General features: G+C 45.1%; 1 protein-coding gene across 7 annotated transcripts in view; it reads right to left on the reverse strand.

The window, feature by feature from the left end:
• TLN2 (talin 2) overlaps positions 1–17,073 on the reverse strand; it is a 402,173-nt gene that overhangs the window by 81,026 nt on the left and 304,074 nt on the right. For all 7 annotated transcript variants that reach the window (XM_084886348.1, XM_084886349.1, XM_084886343.1 and 4 more), the window contains 7 exons: positions 16,506–16,703; positions 15,304–15,443; positions 7,994–8,087; positions 5,793–5,882; positions 3,748–3,870; positions 2,295–2,438; positions 523–684 (listed from right to left, as the gene is read on the reverse strand). In XM_084886348.1, coding sequence (XP_084742474.1) covers positions 523–684; positions 2,295–2,438; positions 3,748–3,870; positions 5,793–5,882; positions 7,994–8,087; positions 15,304–15,443; positions 16,506–16,703 — 951 coding nt within the window. The remainder of the gene's footprint in view (positions 1–522; positions 685–2,294; positions 2,439–3,747; positions 3,871–5,792; positions 5,883–7,993; positions 8,088–15,303; positions 15,444–16,505; positions 16,704–17,073) is intronic.

Genomic DNA, 17,073 nt, shown 5'->3' on the forward strand with positions numbered 1-17,073 from the left:
TGACATGGCTTCTAGCTGAACTGCCCTGGCAGTTCTCATTCCCATCTCCCTCGACATGCTCCAGATCTGTAACAAAGGTGGGACCCTACACCAACCCCTTTGAATGAACCCACAGGAGCACAGTTTAAGTACACACAGGGTGCTTGCTACCCACACACAGTGCCAAGGGATGCCCCATAGCCAACCCTTCCAGATTTCTGCCCCTAAGCTTCTCATGTGGAGAATTTGGGGAGCCCCCCACTATCTGGAAGGTTAGGAGAGACCAAGGCTGTCGGTTTTCCATGATGTGGTTCTTCCACAAAATACCACAGCCTGGGCGAGTCTATTTTGAAGAAGTGGCGTTAGAAGAAGTTTAAGTTTAAAAACTTTGGCTCTCAAAAGAAATTTCAATCGTTGTACTGTTGTTATTTGGCTCTGTTGACTTCACTAGACCTACGTCTCAGGAGAGCAGAGCGTAAAGCCTGTCCTCTCCCCTCTGCAGCAGGTGTCGCTGGGATTTGAGGCCTCAGTCCAGCCACCTACCTTGATGGTCTTCACCAGGTTGGCGGTGCTGTTGGCGACTTCCTTGGCTGACTGGACAAAGTGCCTCTTGGCCACTGGGTTGGCTGTCTTGGACGAGGCGATGCGGCAGGCGTTGCACAAGGCCGAGGTGTGCTTGGCGACAATCGTGGCCGCTGACAGAACCTAGAAAGCATGGAGCCGGGTTGGGGGCACCCCATGCCTCAGTGCAGAGGGGTCCAGCTCAGGAGTCCACCCTGGTCCCAAGCCCTGGATTCCTCTTCAACCCCCATGTCCAGGGCCTGTGTGATTCCAGCACCTGTGTCTAGCTCTGCCACCCCCGGTCACCCCAAGAAAGGAGAGGGCAAGAATTATCCAGCAAGAGAGAATAAGTGAAGGAAAGGAAAGGAGGTGCTGATGTAGGAGTGGGGGTGGGCTGGGCTCCAGACAGTCTTAAAGGAGTCAGCTGTCTTGTGGAACCCCGGGGAGGAAGTGCTCTGCCCAGGGTCTACGCCAGCACAGCCTAACAGAACCAGAGCAGGAACCCCGTATGTAATTTCCGAGCAGCCACGTTAAAATAAGTAGAGAAACAAGAGGAATTAATTTAAATAATATATTTTATTAAACTCGAAGTATCCAAAATATTTCATTTCACCATGTAATCCATGTGATAATATTGAGATTTTTACAGTCTTTTTCTTAGCGTATCACGTCTTCAAAGTCCAGTGTGTATTTATATACCCACAGCCCATCAAAACTAGACAAACTACATTTCAAGTGCAGCTCATGGCTAGCACACTGGAGAGTCCAGGCCTAGATAAGACAGACAGACATCAAGGTGCGATAGCTCCTGCCTCATGTAGGCCCCTTATTAAGTGGTCTGTCACAGGGATCTTCTAGGCTCTACTACCCCCTTCCCCCCCCACACACACCCCTCAAAACAAAACTGCTCTCCTGGATCCACCTGATCTACTTTGTTGAGGCTGGTAGCACCTCTGTGTCCCTAACTGGAGGTAAGGAATCTCAGGGGCACTGACGCCTCACAAGCCCGCTAGGAGGCCTGCCTGCCTCAGGCCCAGGTCTTCCCTGTGCTGCTTCCTTCACTTGGGTCCTCCTCCTGCCTCAAGAATGCTCGCCCCAGAGCTCAGGATGAACATGCCACTCACAGGCTGCCTCTGATACCCAGATTGGCCAGTTCCAGCACATACTGCTTTCGTAAGTGCATGGGAGCCCATGCCACGTAAGCATGGAATGGCACATACTGTCTCGCCCTCAAATGTCAGTGGCTCCTTTATGGGCTGTGGATTATGACCCGACTTTGAGACCTGGCTCAGCACCACCGTCTCTGTGATGTGATCCTCAGAAAATTCATCACTCCTTCCTCTGTGCATTGCTGGCCCTGTCATCATAGCTCAATTTCTGCACTTTCCAAACTTTATCCAACAGACTAAGTGCCAGGGTGATGCAGATTGGATCAGACTCATGCTGACCCACGTTGAACACAGAACAAGCCCTCAGCGGATGTCCCTGAACTGGATGGAATCACGAGACTCCCGATGAATCTCATGCTGGTTGCTTTACCCCAACAGCCTTCCAGCATCCTATTTCAAAGCACCTACGCATTCCCACTTTCACCTCATTTTGTGACCACCCCAACAGTCACTATCCACAGCGCTGCAGTGAGCTGGCTTTGCAAGCTCAGTAAGAACAGTGTTCTCTACTCATTTCTCCCACTCCATGGCCTACCTACAAGAGCTTAAGGATTTACAGGTCGTATATCCTCGCCCCCGCGTTACCTGTGACGGGCTGCTGCCAGGGTCCACCAGGTTCTGGCACGCCATCTGGATAGCCTGGTTAGCCCTGGCGAACTGGATGGGGTCCACGAGGCCTTGGTGGCCTGCCTGGCTGTTTGGATCAGAGATGCCAACAAGGTATGCAGCCTGGAAAGGGGGAGGAAAACCACAGCTCAGGCTCTGGGCTCCCAGGTGAGGCTCTGGGGGCCAACCATCCTGTAATGTACACGCAGCAGCCATGCTTAGGGGGCTCCATAGTGCAAGTTTGTCAAGGTAACCAGAGTGATCAGGCCTTCGGGATGGACAGGTGAGTGCCAGCTCGGGAGTTTGCTGCAGGCTCCTGGGAACAAAGCCTTCTTTCTCGGAAGGAAGCCTCAAGAAACTCTTCTGTGGGCCATGAACAAGGACGGAGCCAGATTGATTGTTTCTGGCAGCCAACTTATGGCATGAGGAGGACACCCAGCCTCAGCATGAAGCTGACGCTCCTGCTGGCAGATGGGAGAGGCAGGAAAACATGGGCGCAGGCTGATGGCATGGAGCTGCTGAGTCAGCCAACTCTGGAGCATGCCCTTCGTGAGGGTTTCATATCTCATTGTTGAGCGATCCTTATTTTTTAGGCCAGCATTTCCAATAGCGAATAAGAATGAGTAAAATGGCTCAGAAGGGAAAGGTTATATTTAGTCTTTAAGAGAGCAAGAGGCTGGAAGAGGTCTTTTCTTTAAACCCTCTGGATGCATTAGACCCATGGTTGGCAAACTATGGCTCGCGAGCCACATGCAGCTCTTTGGCCCCTTGAGTGTGGCTCTTCCACAAAATACCATGGCCTGGGCGAGTCTGTTTTGAAGAAGTGGCGTTAGAAGACATTTAAGTTTAAAAAAACTGGCTCTCAAAAGAAATTTCAATCATTGTACCGTTGATATTTGGCTCTATTGACGAATGAGTTTGTCGACCACTGCATTAGACTAATAATGGAGAAAATGAATCTGTGAGCAGCAATTTTAAACTGAATTCATTTCCCCTGAGATTTGAGGGGTAGGATAAAGGTAGGCAATTCCATCCCCAAACTAGGGATGGCTTTCTTTGGGTTAGTAAAATCATCTAGGCTCAAAGCAATTGCCAAATGATAAATCCTTTAAGGTAAATGCTGACATTTTGAAGCTTGGGTCACGTGAGCCCGATAATTATTGGAAATGTCCAGGACAGTCGAAGAGCAAGGAACATGCCTGACGGTGTCTCTGCATGATGGCACCGTTTTCTCCCTCTGATGCTAAAAGGATCACGATTAAGGTTTTTGCAATTCTAAAACCTCAGAGAGAATTTGAACTATGCAATGCTATTTTCCCCAAAAAACAACTCACCCGGAGCTCCCCTATCCCTCCCACAGGGACCTGGTACTCCCTAGTCTGGCACAGGACACAGGCTGCACTGCAGGGGAGGGGACCAGCCAGGCCCTTACCTGAGCTGCTGCCTCTGTCAGTCCACAGAGAGCCTTGGAAGCAACCCCCACACAATCCCCAAAAGCAGGAAGGTCCCCGGTCTTGGCATTCTGCGAAATCCCTGCCATCGACTCGCCCAGAACCTGCAAAACAAATAACCAGCAAGATTCTCTGACTGGCATTCTTCAAATCATGGGGAAAAGGGAACTACACTTGCAACATTAACATTCAAGGATGCTTAATTTATAATATTGGCCATTATTTCCCTTTATTTGCATTCATAAAGGATTCAAGACAATTATGTTGTTTCTGTTCCATAAAGAGAAATGAATAATAAAAATATAAACCTTTCACCCAAAAGTTACCTATATCTCAAGCAGCAGCAGTAAATATACTCAGATCAATAAAGTAAAACCTATACAGGGCATCCCAAGGGGGAATGGTCTGGACTGAGAACTCTAAATTTCCAGAATACAAAAATCAGACACATCCACTGAGCTGTAGATGAAGTCATATCCAGAAAGCAGAAGACACACTCCTCCTGGTATTATCTGGCTTATTTACAGTAAAATTTAAATGTCTTTATGAAGTATATATAATATGAATGCTAATAAGGTTTCCTTAATATTATACTTTCCCATATTTTGAAAATCATTGGTATATTTTCTTCAGAGGCCTTTCAAATAGCAGCTAAAAAGGATTTTAGTATTCAGGATCTGACCCAGACAGGCCAAGCACAAGGTCACAGAGAAGGTCATGGGCAGAGGCAGGGCATATGCCCCTTATCTGGTATTCTGTCTTCTGTGGGCCTCACCAGCCCCCCCCCCCCCCCCCCCCGAGGCTTGGTTCTACCTTCCAGGATAACAGACGTTGGAACAGAAGGCTGGTCAACACAACCCCTTGGAGAGGCAATGGGATTGCTACGTCTAGAACGCAAGGCAGAGCTCTTCATTTGTCAATAAGCCACCGAGGCTGGGTGAAAAGAAACTCCCTAAAATTGTTTGGAGATAGAAAATAATCCAGCATCTTTTAAGGACTTGCAATGTACAGAAGTTAGAGGGTATTTTCAGATACAGAATTTTCCTCTTCCTATCTCTGCATCCTTCTTTGGCTCTAAGTAAGGGAAAAATCTGAATCCTCCCTTAGGCAACCTGTGGTTCCATAAAGAATGCTGGGCTGGACAAACCCTAGTCTTCGCCCAATGCAAAGCAGGCTGTCCTGACACCGCCAATAGAGATGTTTCCCTGAGGCTAATGTGAAGTGATGTAAACAAGCAAAGCCAGACTGTCACTGCTCAGTATCCATTCATCTCACTCGCATTTCATTTGAACCAGATTCTGGCAGTCTCAAAAACATCCATATTACCATCATGGGTTCTCAACTTTTTAAAAATTATTACTACTCCTAACATTTTCCCCATAACTGCCACCCACATCAAATTAAATACTAAGAAATAAGATTTTGTTGAATAAGGTTAAGGTTGGGGGGCGGGGCACAAACTGTTGTATTATCTTAGGTTTTTCTACGCACATCCAAGGAACTCCCCAGGCAGTTTCACTCTCTTCGAGAATGGCTGCCATGGATGGATGGCAAGAACACTAAAGAGGGGCTCATATAAACCAGGGTCACTAAAGGGCTCCCCCTAGAGTTCAATCCCAGGTAAAGAAAATACATGATTCAATTCACAGTAGGACCCATCTGTGATAAGGTGTAAGCAGCGGCTCTCAAAGTGTGGCTCCTGGACCACAGGGGCAGGACCTGGAAACTTGTCAGAAATGTACAATCTCATCCCTACCTCTGATCTACTGAATCAGAAACTCGGGGGGAGGTGGGGGGGGGGCGAGCGGAGAGGGGGGAGGAGACCTTGCATTCTGTATTTAATGACAAAGGTCCCCAGATGATTCTGGTGTGTGGTCATGTTTAGAGAAGCACATGAGGCCAGGGCTACAGGAGAAGACTTCATGAGATGTGCAGCACTACAGAGCAGCTACGGGCAGATGCCCTGGAAGCACCTCTGAGCTCCTCCCACACCCAGGAGGAATGTTAAGTGCACAGACTGGCTTACCTTGGAGTTTTCCATCACACTCTCAATGCAGTCAAAGTAAGAGAGGTCACTAACAGGTTCATTAGGATTGTCCAACATCCCCTTGACAGTCTACAGAAGGAGAACAAAACTTAATAAGCACGTACGTGTTACAGAACAAAAAAAATTCAACCTAACGTACCAGCAATCAACTTCCCTCCCTGTATAGGATTCTGGTCACGATCACTCACTAGATAATAAAAGGAATTTATACCAAAGTATCCATGACATCACATTTCCAGCTAAAAAGACAACATTGAATGGAGGGGTGGGTGTGTGCGTGTGTGTCTCAGGTTATTACTGATGTAGAGGAGGATCTTATTTTCAATTTCGACAGAGAAGCACAGTATCTACAGAGCAGGGAGAATTTTTTCTTAAAGAAATCTGTAAGTTAATGCAAGGCAACGTGTTTATGGTAAATTAGTATAATGTCTTTGCTGGATAACCCTAAGGAGTTTCAATTTTAAGAACACACTCATTTCTTCATGATTAGTAGAGTCTGCTGTTTTCAGTTCTGGAACCCTTTAATGGTAGGCCTGAAAGAAGGTAACTCCCCACAATGCTCAGTGGGATGGCTTGCTTCTTTTTATTTACATTGGAACACTATAGAAAATGTTCCCTCTTGCTTAGGTCCCCATCAAGGAACTGCATATAGGGATTGCCACTTCTGTCTTTGTTTCCACTTCACTAAAAGTGATTCCTAGCTTTCATGTTATAATGACCTCTGAGGCTGGAAAGTCTGGAGATATAGCCATTCAATCTTCTCTCTGCTGAGAGAAACTTTGCACGAGGACCCAGCATCCTTTGGGGCACAGCCAATAGAAAGACAGGGTACCCTCATTTGAGTTGCAAAAGGTTGTGTGGCAGTCATGGTAGAAACTGCCAAGTTACTCAGTGAGAGATATGAGGGAAAGAGGGCGCATACTGGAGTTCATTTCATTGAAGAACCTCCTCTCACCCCTTGTATAATCAGAATTGTTTTAGTAACAGCAATCCTGAAATAGTCATAATTTTGGCAACCAAGGATACCATCAAGGAATCCATTTGCACCTAGGCCAGTGGTTGGCAAACTCATTAGTCAACAGAGCCAAATATCAACAGTACAACGATTGAAATTTCTTTTGAGAGCCAAAGTTTTTAAACTTTAACTTCATCTAACGCCACTTCTTCAAAATAGACTCGCCCAGGCCGTGGTATTTTGTGGAAGAGCCACACTCAAGAGGCCAAAGAGCCGCATGTGGCTCGAGAGCCGCAGTTTGCCGACCATGGACTTAGGCCAAAATAATTCATTTAGATCAACAGCCTACATATTTATATTTGCAAATGTGAACAGACCAGAAATGAGAAATAATCCACCCAATGCAAGAAGCACTCTCCGCTGTTTTCAGAATGCCTCAGTCCTTTACGAAGCCACTTTTCACTTCCAGCACTTCTGGCTGCACACAATGGCCTGTGGCCATCGTCAGACTGAGCCTCAATCAAACCCCATACTGGCCTGGGAGGTATTCTCACCTGGCCAAATCCATGTTAATCATCCAGAAATCTCAAGGTACATTGGGTACAACCAACTCATAACTACTGAGACATCCATTTGGCTGTTTCAATAGAAACTCGATTGATTAAGACTGCTCTATATACAAGTAGGCATACTGTTGGGCATAAACCAATTTTAAATTAGAAATAAACCATAAGTATAAATATAAATGTAAAAGTACCTATGCTGTGTTCTACCCCATGGGCACGTTGGTCACATGGTAATGAGTAGCACACTGGATTTTGTTTTATGTGGTTCTTACATGTCACAAAATAAAATACATGGGGAAATCATTTTTACTCAGAAAGCACATCTGTTTCAGCTTCTCTCAAATGCCTCAGAATAACCTCTCCCAAACTTTTCAGGTAGAGCTTGCTCATCTTCAACCTACACCTAATACCATAGGCCTCTTTCAGTTTGAAATAAAGAATCCTTTAACAAAATAACTCTCATCCTAGTGGGAAAAGGGGAAGCAGGGGTGATAATCCCATCAAATCTAATCTTTCTTCGGTTTTTCCTACGTGGACGGAATGTAGGCTTTGACAGTCTCCCAGGAAGATAAAAGACAACACAGAAGAGAAGGAACGGACCCCATGGGCAGAGGACAGACAGACACACTCTTGGATGCTCAGAGGCATCCGGGACCCACCTCGAGTTCCCGCAGGGCATTGTCACACTCCTTCTGGCCGGGAGCTTGCTGGGTGCACAGTGTGATGAGTTGATTGATACTCTCTGTCACAGCTCTGTACCAGAACAGAAAACGTGGGTACTTTTATTTAAAAAAATCAACAGTAATTTCTCCAAGGATAATTTGCAGGTTCATTAGAAATACAATGAATTCACTGTAGCCTGGGGACCCCAGCAGAGCTTTACTACTAAACAACCAGAAAAAAACCACTCCCAGGAAAGACAGAATAAGACCCCTTACCTTGCTTCCAATTATTTATTTGATTTACTGAAAGTTCTCTTAAGGCAGTAAGACCTCTTATAATATATTCATAAGGAAAAATTTATAACAATGTTGCAAATAGCAAAGAGATCATATTAACACTAATTATGAGAAGCCCCAAAAGAATAAGGTTATCAGAACAAGGCTATTTTAGGTAGCCTTGGTATAGTTTGGAATAGTTTGTGTATTTTTAGACACAGTGACATAGTAGTAAACTGTCTATAATTTTTTAAATCCCCACCTTCCATTAAATTCTATATAATTTACTAGTTCCTAGATGCTATCTCAAAATTATTCTTTAAAATAGCAACTTTCTTTGTTAATACTAATACTTGTATGATTGATTTTACATGTGTTTCTATTCTTCTTAGAACTTAAAAGGCAGCCCAGATTTTTTTCCCCCCCAAGGACTGGAAGTCAAATTATTCCAGCACCATTGGTTTAAAAGACTATCCTTTCTCCATTGAATTGGTTTTGCAATTTTGTTGACCATCAATTGGCTATATCTGTATAGATCTACTTCTGGATTTTATTCTATACCACTGATTTATGTGTCTAACCCGTCACCAATACGACATCACTTTGATTACTATAGCTTTATACTAATGCTTAAAACTGAATACCTTTGTGTTTAATAAATAAAACAAAACAGAGTTGAGCTCATTCCCTAAGGTGCTGCTACGAGTAAGGAGCAAACACAGACTGAAACCCATGCCTAACTAACTCAAACTCTTTTCAGACGGGTCATCACTGGTCCACACTCCTGGCAGGGCCTAAAACCTATTCACGGTTACTAACCACTGCAGCTGACAGAGAACTACAACAAAAAATAGGGCACATATTGCTGTTAATTATTAACACTGCCTAATACAAGAGATAGCTCATTTTATTAGTTAAATTCACTTTGCAGCTTCCCACAGAATATCAAATTAGATGGAAATGATGTTGGAATGTACAATGGTAATCAGCTTAATTATTTGATGAGGAGATATGCTTTGAATTTTAAAATTTAGCGAGGGGGAGGGGAAGCAGAAAATCACTCTTGAACTCAAGAAAGAACCCCCAACACAGGTTTTTGCCACATTAACTCTGATGGTTTATTTATTTGGGGAAAAGGATGTAACTAGGGTGTCACTGGGAAGTACCGTGCGTTCCATGGTGCAAAGCCAAACAAGGACCACTGGGATGGCAGGGCAGTCCCTCATTCCCACCACCTCAGAGATGCACCCGTGAGTGCCCACTAGAGCGTCCCTCAGAGGGCCCCACACCACGTTCTGTGTGGCTGAGTGGACAGGCTGGTGATGCCAACATGACAAAGGGAGGAGAGTGTCCTGAACTGTAATGACCTGATCATTTGGAGACTATCACACAGCTTTCCATTTAACTTATTTCTCTCAGTATTTCCTATTTACCTGCTTTTTTTTTTTTTTTTTTTAAAAACCTACCTTCTACGTGAAGATTTTTCCATTTAAAAACTAAGGATTTACAATTGATGAATCCAGAGACTATATCACTGTTCATCATCTTATTCTTTTTAAACTATTTTGTAGATATAAAATTTTTTTCAAATAGAAATTTGGGAATTAAAACAACAACAAAACCAGTTTGTGGTTAGAAAATCCATAAAAGAGCCTGCACAACACTGCAGTCTGAACGAGCCACTTGGGTAACAGTGATCCATGACTGAAGAGCATGATTTAAGTATCATTTATCCCATCACTCAGTTTAGCCTCTGGATTACAGTGCCAATTCATCAACTAGGTGGCCCAAAGGCAAATGGTTATATAGATGTGACAATGAAAAATAATATTGTTATGTTTCAAACTACAGCAGTTATTTATAAGAGCAAAGATTAGAGGTAACAGGGATATACCATAATAAAGGATTGACTAAACAAATGTATTGTTCACAACAGTATCCCGGGTGCCCATTAAAAGTCATAATGTATAGGGTAAGGCAAAAACAGGCTTGCAGTTGTGAGTAAGCAAAACAGAGTTTATTTTGTATTATTACTTAATCATTGTATTACTTTTCATATGAACAACTATAAACCTACTTTTGCCCCAAATGGTATAATAGCATAATTCTAATGCCATAAAAGAATATTCATGACACACAATTAAATAAATTTTACAAAACAGTTTGAGCCCACAACTGCAAATATATAAAAATGTTGACAGTGATTTTACATTTTAAAAAGTATATATTTTTTATTGATTTTAGAGAGTGAGGGAAAGGAAGAGAGAGATAGAAACATCAATGATGAGAGAGAATCATTGACTGGCTGCCTCTTGCATGTCCCCTACTGGGAATCGAGCCCACAACCCTGGGCATGTGCCCTTGACTGGAATCAAACCTGGGACCCTTTGGTCTGCAGGCCGACACTCTATCCCCTGAGCCAAACCAGCTAGGGGTTTACATTTTTATTTTAAAATTTCAGTAAATCTACTAAAAAGTTATGAATCAGCCAACTTATGTTATCAATAAAAATTTGGCCTAAATTAGCAGTATCTGTTCTATATAAATCTCAATCTCTCTCTTTTTTTTTTTTTTGAGCTTTTAAATCAAGTTTTATTTACTACAATATAGGAACTGACCCTGAAATTTTGACACTCAGTATTAATATCACAATTTATTAAGCATAAGATTCAGTGAGCTTAATTGTTATCGGAAAGGTAATACTGTAAACTTGATTAAGTCCCTGACCCCACGTGCTTAATCAAATTTACAGTATTATCTTTCGGATAGCATTAGAAACTTCAAATCACTTATAGTTCACATTTTCTTTTACTTTTTGGTTCCTTTTAAGTCTTTAATGTTGTTGTGTTGTTCTCTGTCTTTGTCTTGGTTTTGGGTTATCCAGTATCTCCAGCTCTCATCTTCGCTCACTGTCATTTTTGCTGTGTTCTATTTCCTCATGTCTCAAGACATAAGGAGATGACCTCATGACATTTCATTAATTTATGTTAGAGTGATTACACGTGGACACGAAACTCAAGGTTTGCTATGAAGTTAAAGTAGCAAGGGATCAACCATTTGTATGAACCTTCTATAGGTGACCTGACTCTCTCTCCTAGTCTTTACTGAAATTTTAAATTTTATTTATTTATTTATTTATTTATTTATTTATTTATTTATTTATTTATTTTTAAATATATTTTATTGATTTTTTTTTTGCCCCCCTCCCTCCCTCCCACACATCCCCTCCCTCCCCAGAGTTTTGTGTCCATAAATCTCAATCTCAATAGGCCTAAACTTTAGTTATTCTTCCCTACGATTTTTAAAATGATCACACCTATGCAACTTTATTTGTAAGAATATAAAAGAGTTAAACGACCATAATTCTACAATCTCTAGATAGCATTTTATTCTTTATCTAGGCATATCCAGCTAGTCTAAGTTGTTTAAAAAATTGGGATCTACAACCTCAGAGGTTAAAAAGGGGCTTCCTAACATACAAATCATTTAGTGTTTAGAGATACTGAATTGATTTACCTAAAGTTTGGGAGCTCTGGTGGGAAATTTTAGCTAGACATGGAACTGGATTAGAAGTGAGAGGAAAAAAAATCACCAATTTGTGCTTTTGATTGTGTAAAGGCACTAAATATCCAACAAGAAGCTTGGAGGGGAAAAAAGCAACATCAAACATTTCCCTCCCTCAAGGGAGGAGGTGCTTAGGGAGGGAGTAAACAGCAAACCAAAATCCACCTGCAGTATTTCCAGCGTCTTGCTATGCACAAGGCTCAGGACTTAAAAATTACACAGTTGAACTGCCGTTTGATCCAGTGATCCCACCTCCAGGAATATATGCTAAGAAAGCCGAAACACCAATCAGAAAGAATATATGCACCTATATGTTGAAGCAGTGTTATTTAAATAGCTTAAGATCTGGAAACATCCCAAATGCCCATCAGCAGAGGAGTAGATAAAAAGCTGTGGTCCATTCACACAATGGAATACTATGCAGCTATAAAAAGGATCTCTTACCCTTTGAGGCAACATAGAGACACCTGGCGATTATTATGCCAAGTGAAATAAACCAGTCCGAAAAGACAAATGTCACATGATCTCATTTATACATGGAATCTAATTAACAAAATAAACTGACCAACTAAATAGATCCAGAGTCATGGAAGCCTGGAACAGACTGGCGAATCTCGGAGGGAAGGAGGGAGAGAGGGGCAGGAAGAGCTTAACCGAAGAAGTTATATGTATGTATGCTTCCCTGTGGTCACAGACAATAGTGTGGTGAAGGCCTGGGGTGGGGCAGGACCTGGGAGGAGAGGGGCACTAGAGGAAAGAAGGGGGAACATCTGTAATACTCTCAGCAATAAAGATAAAAAATAAAGTAAATAAGACCAGGCATTTTAGCTCCAGGAAAAAAAAAAATACAATTGAAGTCTGGTTGAAGAGGCAAGACAATGACCAGACAAGGCACAGAGAAGGTGATGGGGGTATGACACCAGGCAGGCCATGATGGATCCTGGACCTCCGGGAGGCAATATGCATGCCGGACTGCCAGGGAGCCTGAGAGAAAAGTAACGGAGGCCTTCCCCACGGGCACGGGTTCCACATGGCAGGGAAGGCTCCACGTGGACTGGAGCCAGGCCTGAGTGTGACCCTGATCTGGATAAAGGGAAGAGAATATTCTAGAGACCAAAATCCAGAAGGAAGGGACTGGCTGTCTCTAGGGCTGGGAAGGCAGTGGGGCTGAAAAAGTGGGTCACAGTGACCCCATTCCGGCTGCTTACTTGCAAGTGCACCTTTGCTCAGCACCACTGGGAAGCAGAGAGGGCTCAGGCTGCTGGTGCATGTCACCTGCCCAACTCCAGCAGGGCCGTCCCTGTCTTACCTGTAATGTGCGCCCAGCGCCCGCCCTATCCCACATCCATCCGGCCTGTGGTACAAATGTGGGTAATGAATACAGCCCAACCTGGGAGAGCTTTACCAAGAGGCGGCTGCCTGACTCACCTGACCTCCCGGGAGCTTGGCTGGGAAACCACCCCGGGAGCAGGGCTTGCCAGCACGTGCCAAGAAGCCAGCAGGAATGTGCCAGCATCTTCTTGCAACAGTTCCATCCTGAGATAATCACTTCACATAATGATTTTTTAAGTGCTGACCTGGCTATAGCACCATCAGGCTGGGAACTCCCAGTAGAAGGCTAAAAGCCAGGACAGCCTAGGCAAAGAAAGCTTTTTCACCTAAAGTCTTGCGAGCCTTCCTTCAATGTCACCACCAGGGGGCCTTCAGGTCCCCACAGAGCCAGGTAACTGCGACATTCCTCGGTGATGGTGGTGGTGGTGGTGTGGGGGTCTGTGCTTCCTTCCTTATCTGGCTTTCAAAAGGGCAGTTCTTACTCTCCCCTTCTCCCCACAATTTAAGAGAGTGAACAATACATTCTGAAAACTGTAATTCTGAAATGATGAAAAAAAACTGAAGATAATGAAAAACATCTGAGATCAGATATCTGGAAATGTCAATTGCCTTATCCTAAGGTTCTTTGCAGGAAAAAAGAACAATCAAGGGAGGGTTTTAGACCAGAATCAGCTGCTCAGCACAGCACAGCACATACCCCCTTGCCCCCGCCCCAGCCCAGGGAGAGACTCACTGGAACTATCACAACACACAGCATAAGATGGAAGCTGGGAGACGTCAGGATATTTTCCCAGTCTCCTAATGGCTGTAGATATTATTTGAAGCTAAAGTGTGTATTTGGGAATAAATGAAGAAACTCGAGGACTTTCGGAGGAACTGCTCAGATATGTCTAATCCACCCCCCAAAAAAAGAACACTACAAGCCATGGGGGACCTGAGCCAGGCTGTCACCATTAGTGCCTTAATATCTCATGTCCTGGGAACTGCGAAGACCTACAGGAGGATGTGCACACCCCCACTTTGCAGACGGGAAAGTTTAGGCAGGTGGAGGGACCCGACGGTGTAGCCCAGTTAGTAAGCATTAAAGCCTGGGCTGCAATTCGGGCCTCCTGACTGACAACTTAAACAGCAGCCTTTGTGAGTTTACTCACTTAGAAAAACAAGTGAGTAAACTCATAAAACCAAGTCTAACAATGTAGAATTTAAGCCATGCTTTTTAAAAACCAGTCATCTGCCCATTTCGAAAAGTTCCCAATTAGGTTTTTTAGAGCCTAATTGTCTTGCATGTAATCCCTTACTGCTGCCAGCTTTCCTGTACGTGTGAGGATGCCAAGTGATGTTAAGAAAAACTGCCCACACCGCCACAGCAGCAGAACACGCCCTCCCATTCGGGTCAGGAGAGGGACGTGAGGATTTTCCTGGTGGTCAGACAGTTTCTCTGCATGCTAGCCTTCGCTCACTGGTTACCGAACTCATGGCCACAGGGGCCCTGGGACAGACACTGTATTGTGTCACCCACTTCCTGGGTGGGCACAACAGGAAAGAACAATCACATCATCCAAAACGCAGGTTCCTGTTTTCATCTGTTTCCAAGAACGATTTACTCCCATGGCCACCCCGTTCACCCTAAGCAACAATCACTCTGAATGGGGCAGACTGAACATGATTCTGTCCATCTAACTAACACTGCTGCCAGGCGGACAGGCCAGTGGTCACGAAATGAGGAACGGATAGTTGAGTATCATTTTCTTTTCTTTTTTTCCCCTTTTTAAAATATTCTTCAGTATGGTCTGAGTTGTTTTTCAACAAGCATATAGTGCTTTCATAATCTAAAAAATATAACACTATTTAAAAAAATAGACCTAAGCCATCATATTTATAAATCATTGAGGGTCTAAGTCTAAGCAAGGCCAATGGGAAAGGCGGGAGGAGAAGACAGGCACCCGCAGAGGGGAGCGCGCATGAAAATGAGCCAGTTTACTGAAACCTCAGAGTCTTCACCACTCAGGACTCCCCTTCTGGCAGCACCAGGACCCCACTCCTTTGCTCAGCAAAAGCAGCAGGATGCCAGCACATCTCGCAAACTCGGACCCTTCCTGTCAACACACGAAACCCCCGTTTCGTTCCACTCTCACCTTGCAGCTGCGGCGAGGAGGTTTTTCGCATTGGGGGCTCCTGGGTCCACAGAGAGAGACTTGGCAGCTAGCAGCAGCTTGCTGGACGCCATGGAGATATTCTTGAGGTTCCCGATCACCTGGATCTGGTCTTCTTTGGTCTGGAAGGTCAAGAGGGGCCGGAGTAACTAGAGTTGCTCCATCTCTCCTAGCAAGCCGTCAGGGAGCTGGGAGCAGCATCTTGGGATAGAAGCAAGTTATCTACAGAAGTTGAAGTAAGCCCAACTAGTTTGCAGAGGCCTAACGTGTTGGGACACTGACTGGTATCTACGCTTCCCCAGACAGATACCCAGACCAAGAGTCACAAAACAGGACAGAAATGCTTCCCCAAGTGGGTCAGCCAAGCGCTGTGCTATCTCACAGCGGAGGCATCAGAAGGAGGGGGAGCGAGGGGGGAGTGAGCACGCGCACAGAGCACAGGCCAGGCCACAGGCCAGCGTCTTGCTCAACAATGCCGGGGTTGTCAAGGGGCCGTCCGTCTCAGCCTGGCACAGGCGGCCAGCCCCGTCTCGACAGTCGGAGCTGACTGCGCCCCGGAAGTTCCTGACCCAGGAGAGGGCACATTTCTCGCCCTCTGTAGATAACAGAGCAAGAAGTACCCTGGGTAGCTCTGCTAGGGAGATGGCAGGAGCTCGGGGGAAACAGCTCTGCAGGCTGACACCAGACCAGTCATGCTCCCTTGTTCTAAACCAGTTTATCTGTTCATCTGGAGGAGGTGATTTTTTAATCCTCTGACTCAGGGTTAGATATAGTCCCTTTCGATGGGCCCGCTGAACCTCATCAACACGACTTTTCACTCTATGACCACACTCAAAGCTCAGGATGTGGAAGCTGTACTAGTCTCAGCTAAACATGTTCCCTCCTCTTACCACCCTTCCTCCAAAAATATGTAAATAAAGTGGCGAATTTTGCTGGAAGTCCGTGGGAATCGTTCCCCATCTCCGAGAATCACCTCACACCGAAGCTGATAGCATCTCAGGATGCCACTTCGGTGAGATCACGGAGCTTCCTGAGCGGCAAAAAGAACGCAGCAGGGCGGCCTGTGGACAGGTCCCCCGTTCCCATTTGCCCAATCGGCCTCGAGGGCGGCCTGTCCCTTAGAGTAGAGAGGTGAGGGTCAGTTCCAGACTGCACCCCCCACACCCCAATACACACACACCCACCTGAGCCTGGCCCGCCATCTCAATGCCAGCATCGAGGAACTCATCGAAGTCGTCACTGAACTTCCCGGAGGCCGCAGCCAGCTCCCCGCTCTGCCCGCGGGTGGCATGGACCACTTCCCCTGCGGACTGGTTCAGGTCGGCCGCTGCTTGGTTCAGTTCGCTCTGGGCCTCCTGGAACGGCTTCGTGCTCGGAGGTAACTGCGGGGGACAAGAGGCACAGCCGTGAGAAGTTCACTTTGCATGAGAGGGATAGAGAAAAGGACCGAGGACGAAGACAGATTCTCCAGGGATGCGTTCTGAGTCACTGAGACTGAAGGCTCTGTGTGGCCTGCGCTCACGTTAAATTTGACCTTCAACATATATGCATTCATTCACATTTATTGAACACCTATTCAGTGCAGGACACTGTGGTTCTAAAAATAGTACGGGGCGATGTTCTCTGAAGTGGCACAGTCAGGACTCACACCGGGGCAACTGCCTCCAGGATTCACTCTGTGTTGTCTCTCAGACAGAAGCTCTCAAACTTTTGGCTCTCTAGAACTAGAACACTGATGCCAGTTACCTTCCC

This window comes from Pipistrellus hanaki (assembly GCF_964339955.1).
Source record: "Pipistrellus hanaki genome assembly, chromosome: 1".
NCBI lineage: Eukaryota > Metazoa > Chordata > Mammalia > Chiroptera > Vespertilionidae > Pipistrellus > Pipistrellus hanaki.